This window comes from Chrysochloris asiatica, unplaced genomic scaffold, assembly GCF_000296735.1.
Source record: "Chrysochloris asiatica unplaced genomic scaffold, ChrAsi1.0 scaffold00008, whole genome shotgun sequence".
NCBI lineage: Eukaryota > Metazoa > Chordata > Mammalia > Afrosoricida > Chrysochloridae > Chrysochloris > Chrysochloris asiatica.
The window spans coordinates 26317508-26336360 of record NW_006408526.1 but is presented as its reverse complement, the minus strand read 5'-3'; the positions used below and the strand labels follow the sequence as shown (position 1 = coordinate 26336360).

The window sequence follows — 18853 nt, the reverse complement described above, 5'->3', positions numbered from 1 at the left end:
ACCGCATGCCCTCTATCCTTGGTCCAGCCCAGAGCACCATAAAAGCTCCCTCCTAACCTACATGTGGAAACAGAAGGTAAAAAGTGAGATGAGTCTGGGAACAGCTCTGCTTTTCAAGGGGGAGGCCAAGCCATGACGCAGGCACCGGTGAATGGGCACAGCTCTATTAATACGTCTCCCAGTCAATCAACCCAGGAGGTGGGAGTGGGGTGGGCAGAGGCGGCAAGGAGCTCATAACTGGCAATGTTCCCTGCAAATTCAACATCAGTTACCTTCTGTGTCCATCGGCAGTAATTGAAGGCAGGAAAAATGTCTAGGTGATTAACTGGTGGTAGTAAACTTTCTGATCAAAGTGGGTATGAGAAGATAGCTGGAGAGATAACCCTTATAAATAAGTATCTGTAAAGTATGTGTGTCCTTGAGAGTGGGGACGGTAACTAGAACCTAGGTATTTTAATTTGGGCTAAGTGCAGAAAAGGCAAAAAAACAGTGAGCATATTTAGTTGTAAGTTCTCAGAGAGCGAAGGTCAAATGAACAATTCTGACACAAGAAATGAATCCCACAGATACATGCCCTGTGGGGATTTGGGGTCATTGTTGCTTATTTGCCTTTTTCTGTCTCATAACTTCTCTCATGCTGGTTTTTTGTTGTCTAGAGTGTTTCTGGAATGAGAGGAACACTCATCCTTCCCTCAGTGGGTCACTGTCTGGGACGTCTCCAAGCTTCCCTCTGCTCTCAGACTTCCCAGGATGGGCCAGGCCCTCTCTTCCCCCATGGCCACTTGTCCCAGACTCTCCTCTTTCTTCCACTTTGTTTTCTTCACCCAGTTCTGAGATTTATGGAGTTTGCTGCAAGACACTAAATCTTCGACCAATCTGAAGCTCATGGCAATTGGAGACTAGCTCATTTGCCTTCCCACAAGATCCCTTATTTTGACAAACGACCTGGGGAAAACACAACTTGCTGGTTTCTGTCAGTCATGTTCCTTAGTGAACAGTTCTGGATTTGTGCCATTGGGGTGAGGGCCTCCAGCAGCACCCCCCAGGGAGTGTCCCCTTCAACAAGCTCTGTTGTCTTTAACCATGGCTGAGTTGCACCTTGTTGACTACAAGACAGTAGAGACTGTAGCATCTGCAGTCGGCAACACTGTTGGCTGAGGAGGGAGACCCTCTCCACCATGTTTCAAGTTGAGCTTATTTAGACATGTTGCTGGAGGGGCTTGCACATCACGCAGCGGGCTAATTGGCTGCGGTGCACTCTGCCTCCAACCCATCTCCATTCTCCAATTAAACTCCCATCATCCAGTTGTCCTGGGCGACCAGCTTGCTGCTGCTGCGGATTTGGCATTTCTGTTTGGATTTGGTTTGGGGGGTTTGTTCGGTTTGTTTGTTTTGGGGTTGTTTTTGTTTTGTTTTTTGGTAGCCTTTTAAAGGTACCTTGCTGACACATTTTAAATATTTCATTTTTTAAAAATTTAAACTGTTTTAATTAAAGCACTGTTCATGGAACCCGAAGTCACAAGTTATTTCCCCACATCCTTCAGTGCTTAATCTTAGAGCCGAATTGGAAATATCGATAGAAAGTGTAAATCATGCCCTCCTGCTGAAAGCGGTGTATCAGGTTTCGGCTCAAAAGAGCACCATTACCTTTAGCTGTCACGGATCTGTACACTTGATCGATAAACTTCAAATATTATTAGAGGTGGAGGCTTCAGAGATTTGCTCTGTTCTTTGGAGAGAGACAGAGATAAATCTTTCTTAAAAATTGACTTGAATTTGCACTCTCAGTCTTCCTGGTGAAATGCATTTCTCTTAGGCGTCCAGCAACTGCAAGGGGGACAGATTTATAGGCCATGTGCTTCTTGTACTGAAAGATTTAAATGGTAAATCCTTCACATATGACTTCACAAATCATGTAAAGTTAAAAGATTTTTGCCATTTCTGTTGCTGCTGCGCTTAAATTGTAAGGTACAGCCAGTAAATCATTTTAATGGCGGTGTCGTACTCGACTCAATAAAAAAAATAAATAAATAAAAGACAATGGTTTAGCTTCCATTCCAAAATGTTAATGTATTAATCAACGGGAGAATAATTGTTTTTTACTACATTATAAATCTCGGGTGCCATTAGGATTTCAGCAAGGGGTGATGTAGCCACATTCCTAAATTAAAATTGTTTACACTGCCATCCATCCATTCTACATTGCCATAGCTCATTCTGGGTTCATTTTGGAGTTGTTCCCCAGCCAAGCATGTCATTCCTCAGTCGGAAGAAGACATCCGAAGGGAGTGATGCTTATAAAAGAAAATTAATTGCATCAGGAGGTGTTAGATAAATAAAATAAACACTGTCTGTGGCAACGTCCCATTATTCCTTGCTGTCCCTTTGGAAATAGGTTTTTAGGTTTTAGATTGAGGCTCACTCCCTCATACATCCTAAATGTAGCAAGCTTGGCACATGCCTTTAGTCTTCTAATCCTTGTTTTAACTCTCATCAGCTGTGGCTTTCGAGCTCCTTACTTTTCCTGTGCCGAGAAGGGAGTCAGTCAGTCGCTGGGCATCTGTAGAAAGCTAGTCTGTGGTCCCACCATAACTCTTGTGATTGTCTGAAGGTGCTAATCAGAATGCCCTTAATACTAATACTAAGACCAGCATCCTTCAGTTGGGTCTGCAGCTGGGTATATAGATGGAGTGAACACCAAGAGTAGGTGAGCACCAGGTAGTCGATTTCTCCCCTCCCTACCTCCCTAAGCTTGTTCCACATGCATCCCTGCTCCTATGCTGTGTCTAATGAAGTGGCCTTGTGGGGAGAACAAATCAGTTCAACACTGGACAGGTCGGTCTGTCCCCTCTGTGTAACTTGATCCATCTCGATTGTTCTCTCAGACTCCTTCGTGAACAAAGTAGGTGACCTTCTGGTCCCAAAGGCACTGTCCCCAGGGCTTCTGGTGTCTTGTGATGAGCTCTACATCCCGAATCCTCTTCTGATTCCAACAGATTCTCGGGCAGGCGAAGAAGGCGCCATACGGGCAGTGGACCACGCTGTGATCGGCGGCGTTGTGGCTGTCGTGGTTTTTGCCATGCTGTGCTTGCTCATCATCCTGGGGCGTTATTTTGCCAGACATAAAGGTAAGCGAGGTGCTCTGGGAGGCAGGAGACTCCGTGTCACCACAGCCCGTGCACTGGGGACTTCCCAAGGTTGTCCTTGATAGGTAGATTGGTCTGTGTGACCACCCAGCCTGTTTGATTCCTGTGGCTGGGAGAGAAGAAGAAGGGGTTTTAAAAAAAAAAAACAAAAAAAACAGAAATCTTAGCAGCTGCTGATTAGCACTCTGAGAGTTGATGAATAGCGCTCCTTGATTTGGATTTTCTCTAAATATCAAGCTTTGTAGATTTGTTATTCTATAATCTGTAGCTGGGGACAGGGTAAAAATGATAAAGTAGGGGTTTATGTGTGAGGTGTGCTGTGAGACCCCCCAAAAGATCACTGTGGAAAAGGATCCCCAGAGCCTCCTGTGGCTGTAAAGTCAGGTGAGCCAGCCCTGCCCACAAACTCTATGTACATCAAGAATACTTCCTTAGTTTGATGTGCCCAGGTTAAAGAAAATCTTTTGGCTTAAAAGCCACATAAATATGTATTTTTAAAATTATCAGTGCAATTGATTTAAATTGCCATTAATCATCACACTTCTCAGCTGTGCGGTCTAGATGGGCAATCATCTCTCCCAATACTCCTCCTCTCTGCCCCATGCTGCTCGGATCCTCTTCTCCCCTTTTGGTAATTTATTCTTCTTTTCCTTTGTCCGCCCTTGTCTTTCTCAGTTGTTTTTCTTAAGCACTGTGCATTGAGCTTGGGGGATCTTCACATAGTGTCCATCTTAGGCGCTTGCAGACTGCTTGATTTTAGAACCTGGGTTAGAGGGTTTCTTGAGAGTAGCAAAGGAGACTTGGGGCACTCAACTACTCCCTCTAGGACATCAAGAGACACGTAAAACGGTTTGAGCCTCTGGGAGCTGTCCTCTGCCCGCACTCAGGAGGCAATCTGTTTGGGCTGAGACGTACAGGGTTTCTGTGTCCCGTTTGATGGAGACAGAACGCAAAGGCCAGCAGCCAGGGCAGCGGTGGAGGACCAGGGGAAGGGAACACGTGCATTACTCCAGGGGAAAGTGGGGTCCAGGAGGAAAGCATTTGACTACCAGCCTTCTCAGCTTTGTCACCTTGGAAACCTGAAGCAATAGCAACTGTATCTTTTACAAATACTGCTATATACTGGGGAGAGGGCCGTTCCTTTATGGGGGGCAGTCTCAGCTCCACCTGTTTACCACATCCAGGTGCGCTCCTTGTCTTTCTTCATTTAAAGACTTGGTGATGAGAGTGTTGCCGACTTTGTAATGCTCCGTTTCTTGTCCTGACAAGTGGCTGTGCCAATTAGCAAATCCATGAATCTGGGTCCAACTTAGAACTCCATTGTGAGAGAGAATCACTTGTTCATTAAGACAGATCCTAAGCCTTGCTATCAATCTGGACGCTCCAGCCTCGATCTGGGACTCCACTTGGAAATGGAAGGCACAACATATCAAACATGTTTGTGCAAGTTCAAGCACGTTCTCAGTTACGACTAAACACGAATGATTCACAAGCACAGGAGACTGAGAAGCAATTTTGAGAGGATGGTAGAAGGATCATGAGGGCCCTAATTCATATATTGGCTAATTGCTCTTCCTTGCTTTGGTCTTTAACCATGTACGTGCTCATAGCTGGTCATTGGTCCTGGGTGTTTACTGTTCACACGTTAGTCAGCAGCTCTCCAGCTTCCTGCATTTTTAGCACACACCCACGTCTTCTTTTGCTGACATCCTCTGGTCATAATCACTGCTCTAATGTCTCATTTGCTGAATTATATCGCAGCGGTTCAGTTGGAGTGGTGCCTTTGGAACCCCTGGATCCCCATTTGTCTCACCCACCTCCCTCTCTTCTTCCAATTGTTTTTTCCCCTCCGCTGCCTGCACACCACTTGGGCTGATGATGGCCATAAAGCAAGTTGCCATCTCTGTACCGCTTTACACAGAGGCCAGCAGACAGTCATGGTGCTCTACCCCTTCATCTTTCAGGTACATACTTCACTCATGAAGCCAAAGGAGCCGACGACGCAGCAGACGCAGACACAGCTATAATCAATGCAGAAGGAGGACAGAACAACTCCGAAGAAAAGAAAGAGTACTTCATCTAGATCAGCCCTTTTGTTTCCATGAGGTGTCCAACTGGTCCTATTTAGATGATAAAGAGACAGTGATATTGGAATTTGCGAGAAAATCGTGTGTTTTTTTATGAATGGGTGGAAAGGTGTGAGACTGGGAAGGCTTGGGATTTGCTGTGTTTAAAAAAAAAAAAAAAACCTGTTATTTGAAAAAGTACACTCTGCTGTTTGACACCTCTTTTTTTGTTGTTGTTTGGTTCGTTTTGTTTTTCAGTTATTATTTTTTTCCTACCAAGTGAAACTTGGATACTTGGGTTTAGTTTATGTAGACTGCAGAAAATTCTGTGCCTTGTTTTTTTGTTTTGTTTTTTTTTAATTTGTTGCATTCCCTTTTTCTTTCTTTTTTTTCTTCCTTTGTACACATTTATTTTTCCAAAAAAAAAAAAAAACAAATTTTGGAATTTTTTTTCCAAAATCTCCCATATTGGAATTTGCCTGCTGGGATTCCTTAAAACTTTCTCCCCACTGCTTTTTGTTTTTTGTGATTGTTTTTACTTTTGTTTGCTTTTAAAATAACTGCTTTCTGTTCAAAATTCAGTTTCATCCAAGGAGAACCAGCACAGTTTAGATTTCATAGTTCAGAATTTAGTGTACCCATGATGCATTCTTCTCTGTTGTCGTAACGATTTGGGTGAACAAACAATGAGAACTCTTTGCTGCTGCCCATGTTTCAAATACTTAGAGCAGTGAAGACCTAGAAAATTAGACTGTGATTCAGAAAATGTTCTGTTTGCTGTGGAACTACATTACTGTACAGGGTTATCTGCAAGTAAGGTGTGTCAAAATGAGATTGAATCTGTCTTTAATTCCGTATCTGTAGACGGCTCAGTAGAGATCCCTCACACTATTCAGAAAGGTTTGGGGCATAAAGGGCTCTTCCTGTTCTGTGCCCTGAACAGACCTGACAGGTACGGTCTAGTCCTTTCATACAAGTGGACAAATTTGAGTTGCCACTGGAGGGGAAGTAGTGGGGGAGGAGATGGTTCTGCTCCGGTTATTTCTGTTCCAAATGATTCCATCCACCTTTCCCAATTGGCCTTACTTCTCACTAATTTAGAGGAAAGAGCAAGTCCTTGTGGTGTGCGAATGACCGAAATGGGACAGGTTTTGGGTTTGTTTCTGTTTTTGATTTGGGGGATTTTGTTTGTTTGTTTTCCTTTGTGCTTAGTTAAGAAGGCAGTAGGATGTGGCCTGCATGTACTGTATATTACAGATATTTGTCATGTTGGGATTTCCAACTCGAATCTGTGTGAAACTTTCATTCCCTCAGATTTGGTTTGACAAAGAAAGGCAAGAGGTCCAAGAGAAGGACCAGTAACGTTCTCAGACTGGTCACACTGGCCCATCTCAGTTCTCAAAAGGTCAGAGCAGAGGTGGGAAAACAGCATGTAGGGATTTTCAGTTACTTAATCAAAACTCAAATGTGAGTGTTTTTATCTTTTTATCTTTCATACACTAGCCTTGGCCTCTTTCCTCAGCCTTAAGAACCATCTGCCAAAAAAGTACTGTTCCTCTCAAGATGGCAGCCATAGTGCATAGCTACTCAAAATATAAGTTACCTTGAAACATATCTTAGATGGGGAGCCTTGGGGAAAGGTAGAGGAGTCAAGTGATCATTTTCATTTTTGTTTTTACCGAAATGTGGGGATTTTCATTGGACTGTCCAGGAAATCGAGAAGTAGTCCTGAAGGACAAAACCTAAACTCTTACCATATGTTGTGGTCAGGCTCCAGACTCCAGATAACAGTCCCCTATGGAAAGATGGCATCAAAAAAGATAGATCTCTCTATATATAGATATATAAATATATATTATATAACATTTTCAGTGAGTAATTTTGGATTTTGCAAGGTGCATTTTTACTATTGTTACATTCTGTGGAAAATTTATGCTGATTTATTTAAGGGGGAAAAAAAAGTGTCAACTCTTTGTTATTTGAAAGTGTGTTTACTTTTCTTGTTTTTATTTTTAACCTTTGGTAGAACCATGGCAATATCAAATTGGGGCCTTTTGGGAACGGACTGGTATGTAAAAGAAAATCCATTGTTGAGCAGCATTTTGTTTACCCCTCTCCTATCCCTAGGCACTTACCCAAGACAAAAAGCCACAACTAACATCCCTTTTTGAATGACTTTTATAACGTGCAGCTCTATTTCAAGCCTGTAGCACTCTTCTGACCATAATAGAACCATATCCAAGGGTGATAACCATTTAGCATGTTGTTGAAGGTTTTGTTGTTTTGGGGTTCTTTTGTTTGTTTGTTTGTTTTTTCAGTTATTTTTAGGAGAAAAAAAAAACACACAAAAAAACAAAACAAAAAAAGGTTACCATTGCTCATGAAATTGGCATCTCATTTTTGTAGCTTCGCATCTTTTCTGTTTTGAAACGTGTACAGTAGTGCAGTGTTCCTGATGTAACTTTATGGCTTACAATGTTGACATGTCTCAGGTTCATGTGTTTTGATTGGTGTTTTTCTGTCTCAGGTAGATTACAAAGTGTAGGCCCCCACGCATTGGAAGACAAACTAATAATAATGATAAAGCAAAGCAAAAACAGGAAATTATGGATTTTAGTTGTATATTGGTTTATGTATTTTTTCTTAAGTATACAGTGCACTGTTTGAAATGTATTGTTGAGTATTATTTTGTACAGGTTGGTGACTTCTTTTAGAGTGAAGAAAGAACAAACTTGGTTTTTTTTTGTGTTTTTTAAAAGGAATATAAAATAATGAAGGATGTATAATTGATGCCAAATAAGCTTGTTCTTTAGTCACACCGAGGTCTTATTTTTCCCTTTAGGCCAGTTCTGTTTTTAAGGTGTACACAGACAATGTTACGGTGTAAGAAACTCCATATCCACATGTTCCCATTCGCATTTTGTATTGGTTCATGTATACCATTTTTACAAAAAAAAGAAAAAAAAAAGAAGTACTATAAAATATCTGTCTTCTTAATAAAAAAAAATTAATGTTACAAAGTGATCCCTCAATCTCATTCTGGACTTCTTGTGGACATATCAGCGCCTGAGAAAGGTGGGGCCACGGGGCCCAACTTCCTCCTTAGGACCTTGTTCACATGCAGGAACACAGGCAGTAGATGGTAGCAAACGTTGCCGGCCGGAGCTCTTTGAACTGCTTTCTCTCCTCTTATGCTCATCCTTCCTGCCCTTGTTCTCTCCTACCCTCGCAGCAGACAGGTCAGCCAGGTGCTCTGGCTGAGTCCAGGCTCCTCACCGTCGACTCAGCAATCTGTGCAGGTGTGCGGGACGCAGCAGTGCTCCAGCTGGGACAGGCCCCTCTCTATCTCCCACCTTCCAGTTTTCCCTCTTTCACCCACCACCCCCACCAACTTCCCTGTGTTGGCTACTCCACCTGTCTCTTACTTTGGGATTTCGTGTCTTAATTCATTCTGCCTGCTTCCTTTAAAGTTCTCTCTCCTTTAACACAAAGAAGACGTAATCTGAGGAGGAGGACCAGCTCAGCAGATGACAGGAGATTGTTCTCACTTACTGTTTAGGTTGCCGAGACTTTCAGAGCCATGTGTACAGCGGGATTCCGTCTGTTGTTGTCCCTCTTGCCTTGCAGGCTGAAGTGAGCAATGTTTACACTTCATGGTGACTGATCTCATAAAAGCTCAGATAATATTTGACCAGTCTCATAGTGCCCTTTCGCCCCTACTCACCCATCTGTGGTTGAGTGCCCCTGTCCTCTCTGGGTCAGGTAATGGGGAAAGCTGGGCAGTGAAAGAAAAGGTAAGCACCAGAAAAGCTACCTGCTGGGAATGCTACCTCAGTCACGCCCACCCTGACCTGGTTTCTTAGCCTGGCCTCTGTAAAGCTCAGCTCGCCAGATGTGCAGTCCTTGACTACCTGCCGTATGCCCAGCACCATGAGGGATACAGTGAGGATATAAGATGGACTCCGAAGGCTAACTGGGGACATCAGTTATACCCCTCCTGTCATCCTAAGTGAGAGATGCCCTAGCAAATATATACATTTCTTGGAGAAAGGAGCTAAGTGAAGGTTGGGTGGTCAGCTTCATGGGGCACCAGCTGCAGCTTAACAGGTAGTTTAGAGAGAAGGTGAGTCAACAGTGCAGAGAACAATAAGCCTGGCTAGCCAAATGAAGATGCATAGACATGTAAGGCAGAATCACTCTTGTGTCCATACACAGAATCCAGACAAAGGGAGGCTGCTTCATCAGACTGTGAGGGACCAGCACCGCAGGAGGTGGGGACTGACATACAGCACAGGCTAGATAGAGGAGACAGACTCGTCACCACTTAGTTATTATGAAACCTTGGGCAGCTGACCCAATCCACCTGAACTTGGTCTTATGCTCTGTAAAGTGTGATCACCACAACCTCAATGTATTGTTGTTTTGCCATCAAGTTGGTTCTGATCCATAGCGACCCTGTGTAGCATTTCCAAGGAGCAGCTGGTGAGCTTGAACCGTCGACCTTGCAGTTCAAACCGGCTTTGCAGTCTAGTTCATTAACCCACAGCGCCACACTTGGAATGAGATAAAGCTCTCAGTGCCTAGCAAAGTCAAGTACCAGGCACAAAGCAAGTGGTCATTATATGTTAGCTATAATTCAGGATCGAAGTAAATAGCGATGAAAAGGCTTGTCTACCAAGAAATGGTTTGGGCTTCTGTGCACTTATATACATCATGCCCTTGTGGTCCTTGCCTTAGAATGTGTCATGACCCCTTTCTGTGCATCATTCATGAGTATAGTTCTCCCAGATCACATGCTACACAGCATGTACATCATCCCCAACCCCTGTCCTCGCCTGTACATGGGATTCCAGATTCAGCTTTAACCTACCAAAGGCGACCCAAGGAGCTCACTGAACTGGGGTAGAAGTGAGGTGGCAACTTGCTGCATACATGCCATTTGGAGTGTCACATGATATGCAAATAAGGCACCAGAAGCAGCCCTCATTGGAGTGTGATAAGTTGCCTGGTTTTTCATCTGGTACTAGAGTGAAAATGGCCCTTGTTTCCTCAGGAGAGTTTTCACAAATGTTTTGGCTTGGTTGCAGTTTCCAAATACATCAACAGGAACCCTGAGGTGGTATGCGGGTGTTAATTGGTGCAATCTTTCAATGTCCTCTGTCTGCTTGAAATGTAATTCTTGCACTGCTGTGGACTTACTCCATAGAGAAATGTCTGTCTGATTCTGTCATCCAGAACCTTAAAGCTGCCATGCTGTTGCCATTCTACAGGCATAAAGACTTGTTTAAGTGAAGGCATTTTGTCTCATTTGCAAATTATACCTCAGACCAACATCCACACCTTTTTACCAGGATGCCACGAAGAACTGGCATGGGTCCTTGAGTGCAATTCATATTCACAGGTACACAGGGATCATTTGGAAATGTTTCCAAAAAAGTGGCTATACTGACCCATGCTGCAGGGGCAGGGAAAGAGGACTCTTGGTGATTGTGTAAATGACCTGTGGGCCAATATTGTGTTCAAGTCAGTGTAGGCACTACACAAGACGTAGCTGATTAAAGGGAGAAGAGTTCAGCAGGTGGTTGCTGGAATCTTTTCTTTATTCTTAGTCTGAACAGGATGTCAATTCTGTATTTCAAACCTTGACATTTAAAAGTCTGTCCTCACTATCAGTAACTTTCAGGTTGGCCTTGAAGAAATGATCCAGCCAGCCTTGAGTTTACTGCTATTGGTCCCATTATTCTCAAGGACCTGCTGGGATGGAATATCTGTTCTGCCCTCTGGGGAATGACAGTTTTGGTAATGGCTAAGCAAAGTCTGGTCATTGTTATCATAGAACGTAGGACCGTCAGAATGAAAATTTCAAAGTGGACGTTGGCCTCACTTGAGTTCACCTCAGGATGTTGCAAAGGTGGCTCATATGGGAACCACAGCATTCAGAGCCACCTTCCCCTCCCCCGCCCCCCTCATTACTCATTGCAGGAGGAGGGTATTTGGCACAAAGTCATGTTAGCACCCTAAAACTGAATGTGAAAGCAAGAAGAATTTTTCTATTAGCAAGCTTTCTAGTCCTCCATTTTACAAGCTGGGCTTTTCCACACACAGAATTACATTTATTTTATTTTTGTTGTTGTTGTTACTATTTTTCATTACAAAGAGAACATCACAATCTACTGCCCCACGTGTTCCATTTCAGGAACTGCAATTCAGACCTTGCATATTTACATGTGGAATTTATTCCAACAAGGAACCTGACTTCAAGTCTACTGTTTTTTCTCACGTGCAAACATATGCTCACCTCCTCCTATTTTACTCCCTCCTAATCCTTAGAAGTGTAAGCTGTTGGGCCAGAGATGCCAGGGAAGGTGTGAACAATTCGGGGCAAGTCAATGCATCCTGAGCCCCTCAACTTCTCCAGCTGCCCTCCAAACCTGCATATCTCAGAAGTGATCATCTTAAATCTTTCTTAAGTGCTATCTTCTCAGGTTAATTAATCACCAGGCTTAAACTTGCTGTTACCAGCAGGAAGTCCATCCTGAAGCCAGCAATGTTACGATTGCATCTTCTAATACTGTTTATCCTGCATTAGTGTTTACTTAGGGGGAAAATTGATCTGTAATTGATATTTCAGTCTTCCAGAGCTGATGTTGGAAGAGCCTAATGCAAGCCTTTAATAGCAAGCAAATATTTAAATCCCTTAATGGTTGCTGAATATTGAAATGTGTGAATGTGTGCCTTTATTACTCCTTTTTTTTTTTTTGGTTTTCTCGGTAGTTGTATATGTGATTGTTTAAACTTACAACAGATTCTGGGCAGGCTCAAGTCTAGCTAATCCACAAAAGCTGTTTGCCTAGACACAGCAGACCTGATTGAAAAGTATTCCTATGGAAGGGGGTCTTCTGCACTGATCAGTCTCTGTTAGCTAGTGACGAAATTACTACCCTTCTCCCCCTCTCTCTCTCTTTCCCTCTCTCTAGGCTTGTTTTCTCTAACCTCCTCTCGCAGAATAAAGTGATGGGGGCAGCTATAGTGTTGCAATTAGGAGCATGAATCTTTTATCGTTTGGACAAGGAAGGGGAAATGCCATTACTGTCAACCGAAATGTCCTACTTGGGTTTTTTGCTCCTACTTCCCTGCCAAAGCCCATTGCTGCTGCTGAAAGTGTATAGTATTCACAGCTGTTCTTGATGGCTTCATTCTTAACTCAGCCAGAAATGTAGCCCGGGAGATGCTTAAGACAGTTTATGGAAAATAATAGATTTCTTTGCAGAGACACCAAGGCATCGAGAAGGGCCCTGAGACACATTAAATTCAGCCAAGATCGCCAATCTCCTTTTCTGGCTTAAATTACAACGGCTGTTGTTTTTTGTTTTTTGTTTTTTTTTTTTAAAAAAAGCAGGCCCTCTTGAATTGTCTGTTTTCCCATTGGTTTCTGTCAGCACCCACAAATCTCTGGCTATGGCCACCCTTGTCTCGCCATTGGTCTCCAGCAGCCGTGGGATCGGAAAAGAAGCCGTGTCTACTGGAGCGGAAAGGAAAGGACGTTACAGAGCGGAGAAGAGCTCCCAGGAAAGCCAGTGGATGAGAGCTGAAACTAGGTCCATCAGCCTGGGTGCTCCAGAGACTGAGGGAGGCCACCACTGGTCATCCTAGCAGAAAGATAGGGTGCCCTTCCCTGTGTGACATCCCCGTGTGGCCATCAGGAATGCCAAGACGTGGTGGTATAGTTCTTTCCGCTACCTTCAGCTGTACGGCCCCATCACTGTGCCCAGACTCTCAGACCCAGCCCTTAGCTAGAATGAAACTCCTTTTGCCAGGTCAAGGGGGGAGTGGCTTCTCAGCCACAAGTGCATGTGGAAGGCTGCAAGAATGAAACAGCAAATCAGGCATCACAAGGTTGCAACTCCCAGACTGTTTCTGCAAATGCATGTCAAAAGCCATGATTTTGTTTTGTTTTGTTTTGTTTTTTCCCACCCCACTGTGTCTCTGGAGTTGTGCTGGGAAACCAGGGTAGAGGGCACGGGCCAGCAGGCCCTGGCCAGATTGCTCTCTCCCTTCCACTCTAGTTGCAAGCCACAAACACACCCCCAACTGAGTTGCCGCCACTCCCCCACTGTTTTCATTCTCAGCTTCTCCTAAATGGAAACCATTAATCATACTAAATTGTGCAATGATTCTGTGATAGGGAGAATGCTGATGGCAAAAATCATTCTCCTTTGTTGTGCCAGGCAGGCAAAAGGCAGAAGTATTAGCTCGTTGCCCTGCCTGGCTCCTTGCAAATGCTGACCATGTGTTTGCCCACGCAGCTGCCTCTATGCACACAGTTTATTTTAGCACTGGTCTAAGGCGGTCCAACTGTTGACAGAAAACAAGGCGTCCAGCCACCTTATCCTGATTCCAAGGACTACCTGGAAGGCATGTCATTCCCTGAGGCTTTCCCATCTTCCAGTCCCCCTGATCAAGCCCAGGGGTAGTAAGTGGTCTCCTGTGGAAACCCTAAGGTGGTCTCAGCCTGAGGGAGCAGGCAAAGTAAGCTGTACCCCCACAGACACACACCTTTGCCAGCTGGATTTCCAAAGAAGCCAGGTGTGGGTACCACGATGGCTTTGTGCCTTTCAGAATTTGATGTCTGCTTCGCTTTCGACAAGCCTCTTTGTAAGCCACCCCTTCTGAATTAGAATCATTTTCCAAAAGCTCTTAAGCTATGATTAATGCCGGGGCTGTTTTTAACAATCATCCTGCCAGTCTTAAGCTGTAGTCATTTTCAATAATCTGGAATTCTCAAAGGCAAGCCAGGAGTTTGTTGACAACAAAACCCATAAGAGCACAGCCAGGCAGCCACAAAAGATGGAAAAGCAAAGGGACCATTTGGGCTGAGCTGGTTTTCTGCTTCCAGAGTTTCACCACTAAAAGTTTGATTGAGCACTCACAATGCATTAAGGATCCAACTGTGAACATGGCTCAGCAAGAGGACTGCCAGGGCTGGCTTTTGTGTGAACAAATGAGCGGCGTGTTTGGAGGGCTCCTGGTTTATTTATGGACATGTGTGGTTCATTCATGCTGTCCCCAAACCACAATGCCCTCGTTTGTCTTCCCTTTGCCAACATGGAAGATTGAGAAAGAAATGCATTTGCTTAGCTTTGGGCCTGTTTACTTCCCATGAATACTGAGCAAGTCCCACCTCAGGATTGGGGAATCTAGCTCCATGGATGGCCCCGGCCGTTTCCCCAGTCATGTGTATTAAGCTAGCGTTCCTTTTTCATCTTGGCAATTTCATGCTAGAGTATCCATCTGTTTGAAAAGCCCAAACTGAAGCTATGACTTGAAATGTCCATGATCACAGATTTACTTAGACTCAGCTTCATGTGGCACTTACTTCTAACTTATTACTTCTTCCGGTAGGAGGAAGTCAGCTCTGGAGATAGGAGCTGAGGCAATGTGTTTGTTGGGATTGATAGATATTTGTGTCCCAACCCAACCCCTGCCCTGCCACCCCACCAGCTACTGTGTGGTGATGTTGCTAGTTAGGGAGAAGCAGATTCCTGGGCATGGTTTGGAGCTTTCATTAGCTAACTTCCACTAACCTCCCTTTAACCATAAACCACAAAGAGCCCAGTCCAGCATTCAGTACGGCCTTAGAGGTGTCTGCCATGTCCTCTCTCCATCCCCATTAACTTCAAGCCCTTTCCTGTGAGGTACAATGAAAAGATTCCCACTAGAAAATGATGATCTACCCATGACTCTCCATTCCCTACTAGACCCAACTCTTACAGAGTTCTGCTGGGTTTTCATGGCAACTTTTCAGGGGCCTTACAGCGACCTTACCTTCAAACCCCTACATGGCACCTGCCTTAGGATCATGAGATTCGGGGAAATGCAACATTTCCCTCAAACCTCCCTATATTCCCTTTCTGAGTTAACGTCACCAAACAGTCCTCCCAATTAGAAACCTGGGGGTCCTTCTTGATTCCTCCCTCTCCCACTTCCAGTTGGTTACCAATTCCCGTCCTGTACCTGCTCTTCAAACCACATCCAACCTCATCATTTTCATGCCTACTCCAGGCCTTTTATCGTCAGTCAGGCGATTGTCACTGCCTCTTCACTATTTTCCCATTTCCTCTCCACTCCCCGTCCCCATTATTTGTCCTAAACTGAAATATGATTGCTCCTTTCCTTCTTCTGAAACTAGTCTGGGTTGACCTTTGCCTGCAAAATAAAATCCAAGTCCTCACACTCTGCCTTCAATTTACTTTGACCTTTCAATCTCACTTGGTCATCCTCCACCACTAGTAACCCTCATCACCCACCCCTGCACCACCCCCTCCATTCCTTAAGGAATGTCTCACAACTTTCCATGCCTCTGTGCTTTTGAACGTTCAGGGGGTGTCCTTGCTAGACTTCTAGAGAATATCTCCATACTTCTGGGCCATTTCTCTGTATTTTCGCCACCCGTAGAGCTTTACCTCAACATGGGTTCTTACCACAGATCTGAACTGCTCATTTACCTTTCTATCTCCCGCAATGAAACAGTAAATTCCTTGAGAGTAGAGATGGTGTCTGATCCAGCTCCGTATCTCTGTATTTCGGAAGCCTAACAGTAGAATATCTGTCCCTGTGCTCAATAAATTATTGAATAATAATAATGATGATTGTTGTTTCCATCTATTATTGGACTGGTTTTACATCTGCCCTTTTCATTCCTGGAAAAATCATGGTAAGATCTGCTTCCTTTCTTTCTTCTAATCCACAGTTTTTAAGTTTCTAGAACTCCCTCTGTCTGCTTTGTTGAGTTCATGTTTATTTTTTTATCTGTTGCTGTCATCTCATTGGCACTATTTCCTCCCATCTCTCCCTTCTTCTATCTCTCTGGGCTGTTTTGCCCATTGAGGTCAGTAAGTACAGTGCCTATATCCTATCAACATTTTATACCTGTGCCCATATTTGAAATCTAGAAAGAAAAATATGAGCTCCAATATGTGGAGAAGAAAAGAAAACTTAAAATCCGAATTTTTAAATGTTTCATTAAATATTGACAAAGCCATAACAACCTGTAAACTGCACCTTAACTGGTAACTGATCATGTATAAAGTGTGTTTCATGTAAGCGTGTAATATTTTGGATGTAGTATGGAATACCAATACAGTCACTGTTGGGGCAGCTCTGACACATGGTATCAAATGGTTGTCAGAATAGAACAGTGCTCCACAGGGTTTTTCAACGAGGGATTTTGAGAAAGTAGATGACCTTTCTTTAAGGCATCAGTGGGTGAACTTCAACCTCCACCCTTTCAGTTAGGAGCCAAGTGCATTAACTATTCGCAGCTCCCAAAACCAAACCCTCTGCCATTGAGTTGATTCTAACTCACAGTGAGCCGTTTGGACAGAGTAGAATGCTCCCATAAGGTTTTCGAGGCTATAAGTCTATACAGAAGTAGGCTGCCTCATGTTTTCTCCCTCAAAGTGACTGTGGGTTTGAACTGCTGATCTTTCAGTGAAGCACCCCAGGGCACTACCAGGGCTCCTTCCAGTGGAGGGTTTGTTGTTGTTGTGAAGTGCTGTAGAGTCGATTCTGACCCAGAGCAACCTTGTATAGGGTTTCCGAGGAGCAGCTGGTGAGCTTGAACCACTGACTTTGCAGTTCAAACAACTTGGCGGTCTGATGCATTAGCCCACAACGCCACACCACGACTCCTCCAGGGGAGGGTAGAGTCTCCATAAAAAGAGGTCTTTTCACCTATGGAGGTCTTAGACAGTCCTGCCTCTTCTCTTTTCTTTTCCTGTTTTCTCTCCTTCTTTGAATCTTGCACTCCAACCCTCAGTACCTAGAACAGGTTCTGGAAGGAGCCAGTTCCAGAAAAGAGCAGGCCTCTCAGGTGGGCAAAGTAGAGGGCAGTATGAGCCGTCAAGTCCCTTCTGAAAGACTGGTACTTCTCATAGATTTGAGGACTCAACCCAAAATCTCAGGCTAGGCAGCTGAGAGGGCCCCCGATATACACAAAGCACTTCATACTGCCATTAGCAGTTGACTTTCTTGATTTCAGCAACAGAAATCTGTTGAGACATCTGGTCTGCACACCTAGCATCTCCCCGGCACATCAAGTTGTCAGGGTGGACATCCTGGGCTTTGGAAGGCAGATGACTTCTCAGCCCTGCTGCTGTTTTCCAGCTTTGGGTTTTTGTTTTGGTGTTGGGGGGGAGTGGGGTAGGCCAGTGGTCATGAACTCAGACTGCAGGAGCCAGTATTCATGAATAGTGCCTTTGATTCAGCTGTGACCTTAGACAAACCACTTTCTCCCTGGCCCTGCACTCTAGCTATAAAGAGTCTCCTGTCCCCAGATTGGTTCCAGTTATTTGTTTGTAACGTACTCTGACATCTCAGATCCAAGGCATGGTGCAAAGCAGACTTGCAGCTATTGTACGAATGTGTTTGCTACTTATGGAGTCGAAATTAAAAAGCTGTAACAATTGATGACTAATTCCACTGTTGCTTTATGGTGTCCTTGCTATCCATTCTGGGATTGTCCAATTTTTTTTTTTCTTTTTTGTCCTTTTTCTTGCAAAATAAAGGTTCTTTTGTGTGAAGAATGGCTTTAATCTAGTAAATAATTTTGACTTGTGTAATTACTTCTGTGACTCTTCGCAACAACTTCGCTTGGCTGAAAAGAAAGCTCTCCCCCACCGCCATCCGCACCCCACGGCCACCCCGCCACCGTCTGCCGTGCCTGGTGCTCTGTAAAGTAATTGTGCAATTAGGAAGAAGTGGTTGGAGCCCCGTGTTTCTCTATATTTTAAGTTGGGAGTCTGACTTTGACTCCCCGCTCGCTGGAGTGGGTGAGCCAGCCCGTTATTAAAAAAACAATTATGCTGTTAAAAAATCAGGAGCTCCTTGTGTGAAGAGCATCGATTGGAAAGAGCTGGTCAGTTATCACCAGAAGGTCCTGACAACACACTAATAGGTTTTTCTGAAGATCCAATCAAATTTTCTAGGCAGAGGCTTGAGGTGTTCCACATGGGATGATGCTTGTCCTGGGCCGTATTGATTTCTGTGTGGTGCTCTTCTTGCTTTCCTCATACCAGCTCCCACTCCCTTCTGCCACTGCTTTTTTTTGTTTTGTAATAAAGACTTGAGCTTTGTATTCCCTGTTAACAGTTCCATGTGGGGTGGGGAGGAGGAGAGTGGCCAGTCTCTAAATTCTTGCCTGCCCTTGACTTGGGGCCTCTCTGAGCTATCTGGCTCATTATTCAGCCCTTACAGTCAGGGCATCACTTATCCCTGATCTTGTGGGGTTTGCTATCCCCTAAGGAGCCCTGGTGGCACAACGGGTACACACTAGGCTGCTGATAGAAAGATTGGCTGTGTGGTCCCACCTAGCAACTCAGTGGGGGAAAACCCAGGCTTTCTGCTTCTGCAGCTAAGAAAAGTCTATGAGTCAGTTCTACTCTGTCACATGGGGTCACTGTTGGGCGGTAACCAACAACACGGAAGGCATAGTTGCTCCATGTCAGCCAGTTGCCCCTCAAGGATGAGATTCAGAAAGAAAGCCTTCTGGGAAAGGAGTAAAGCAGCTTAAAATATGACATGTTTCCAATGGCTCCCACAGAAGTGAGTGCCCTGGGGCAAGGAGGAGGTGAACTTGTGTGT

General features: G+C 44.3%; 1 protein-coding gene across 7 annotated transcripts in view; it reads left to right on the top strand.

Annotated features, from left to right (window-relative positions):
- Positions 1–12570, top strand: part of CADM1 (cell adhesion molecule 1) — a 470209-nt gene extending 457639 nt beyond the window's left edge. For 2 of the 7 annotated variants that reach the window (XM_006833841.1, XM_006833840.1), the window contains 2 exons: positions 2997–3128; positions 5111–5236. In XM_006833841.1, the coding sequence (XP_006833904.1) occupies positions 2997–3128; positions 5111–5229 (251 nt within the window). In that variant the 3' untranslated portion in view covers positions 5230–5236. Of the gene's footprint in view, positions 1–2996; positions 3129–5110; positions 5434–12189 lie in introns of those variants that run through there. The other 5 variants (XM_006833845.1, XM_006833844.1, XM_006833846.1 and 2 more) reach the window with 4 other exon arrangements.
- The last annotated feature ends 6283 nt before the right edge of the window (positions 12571–18853 follow it).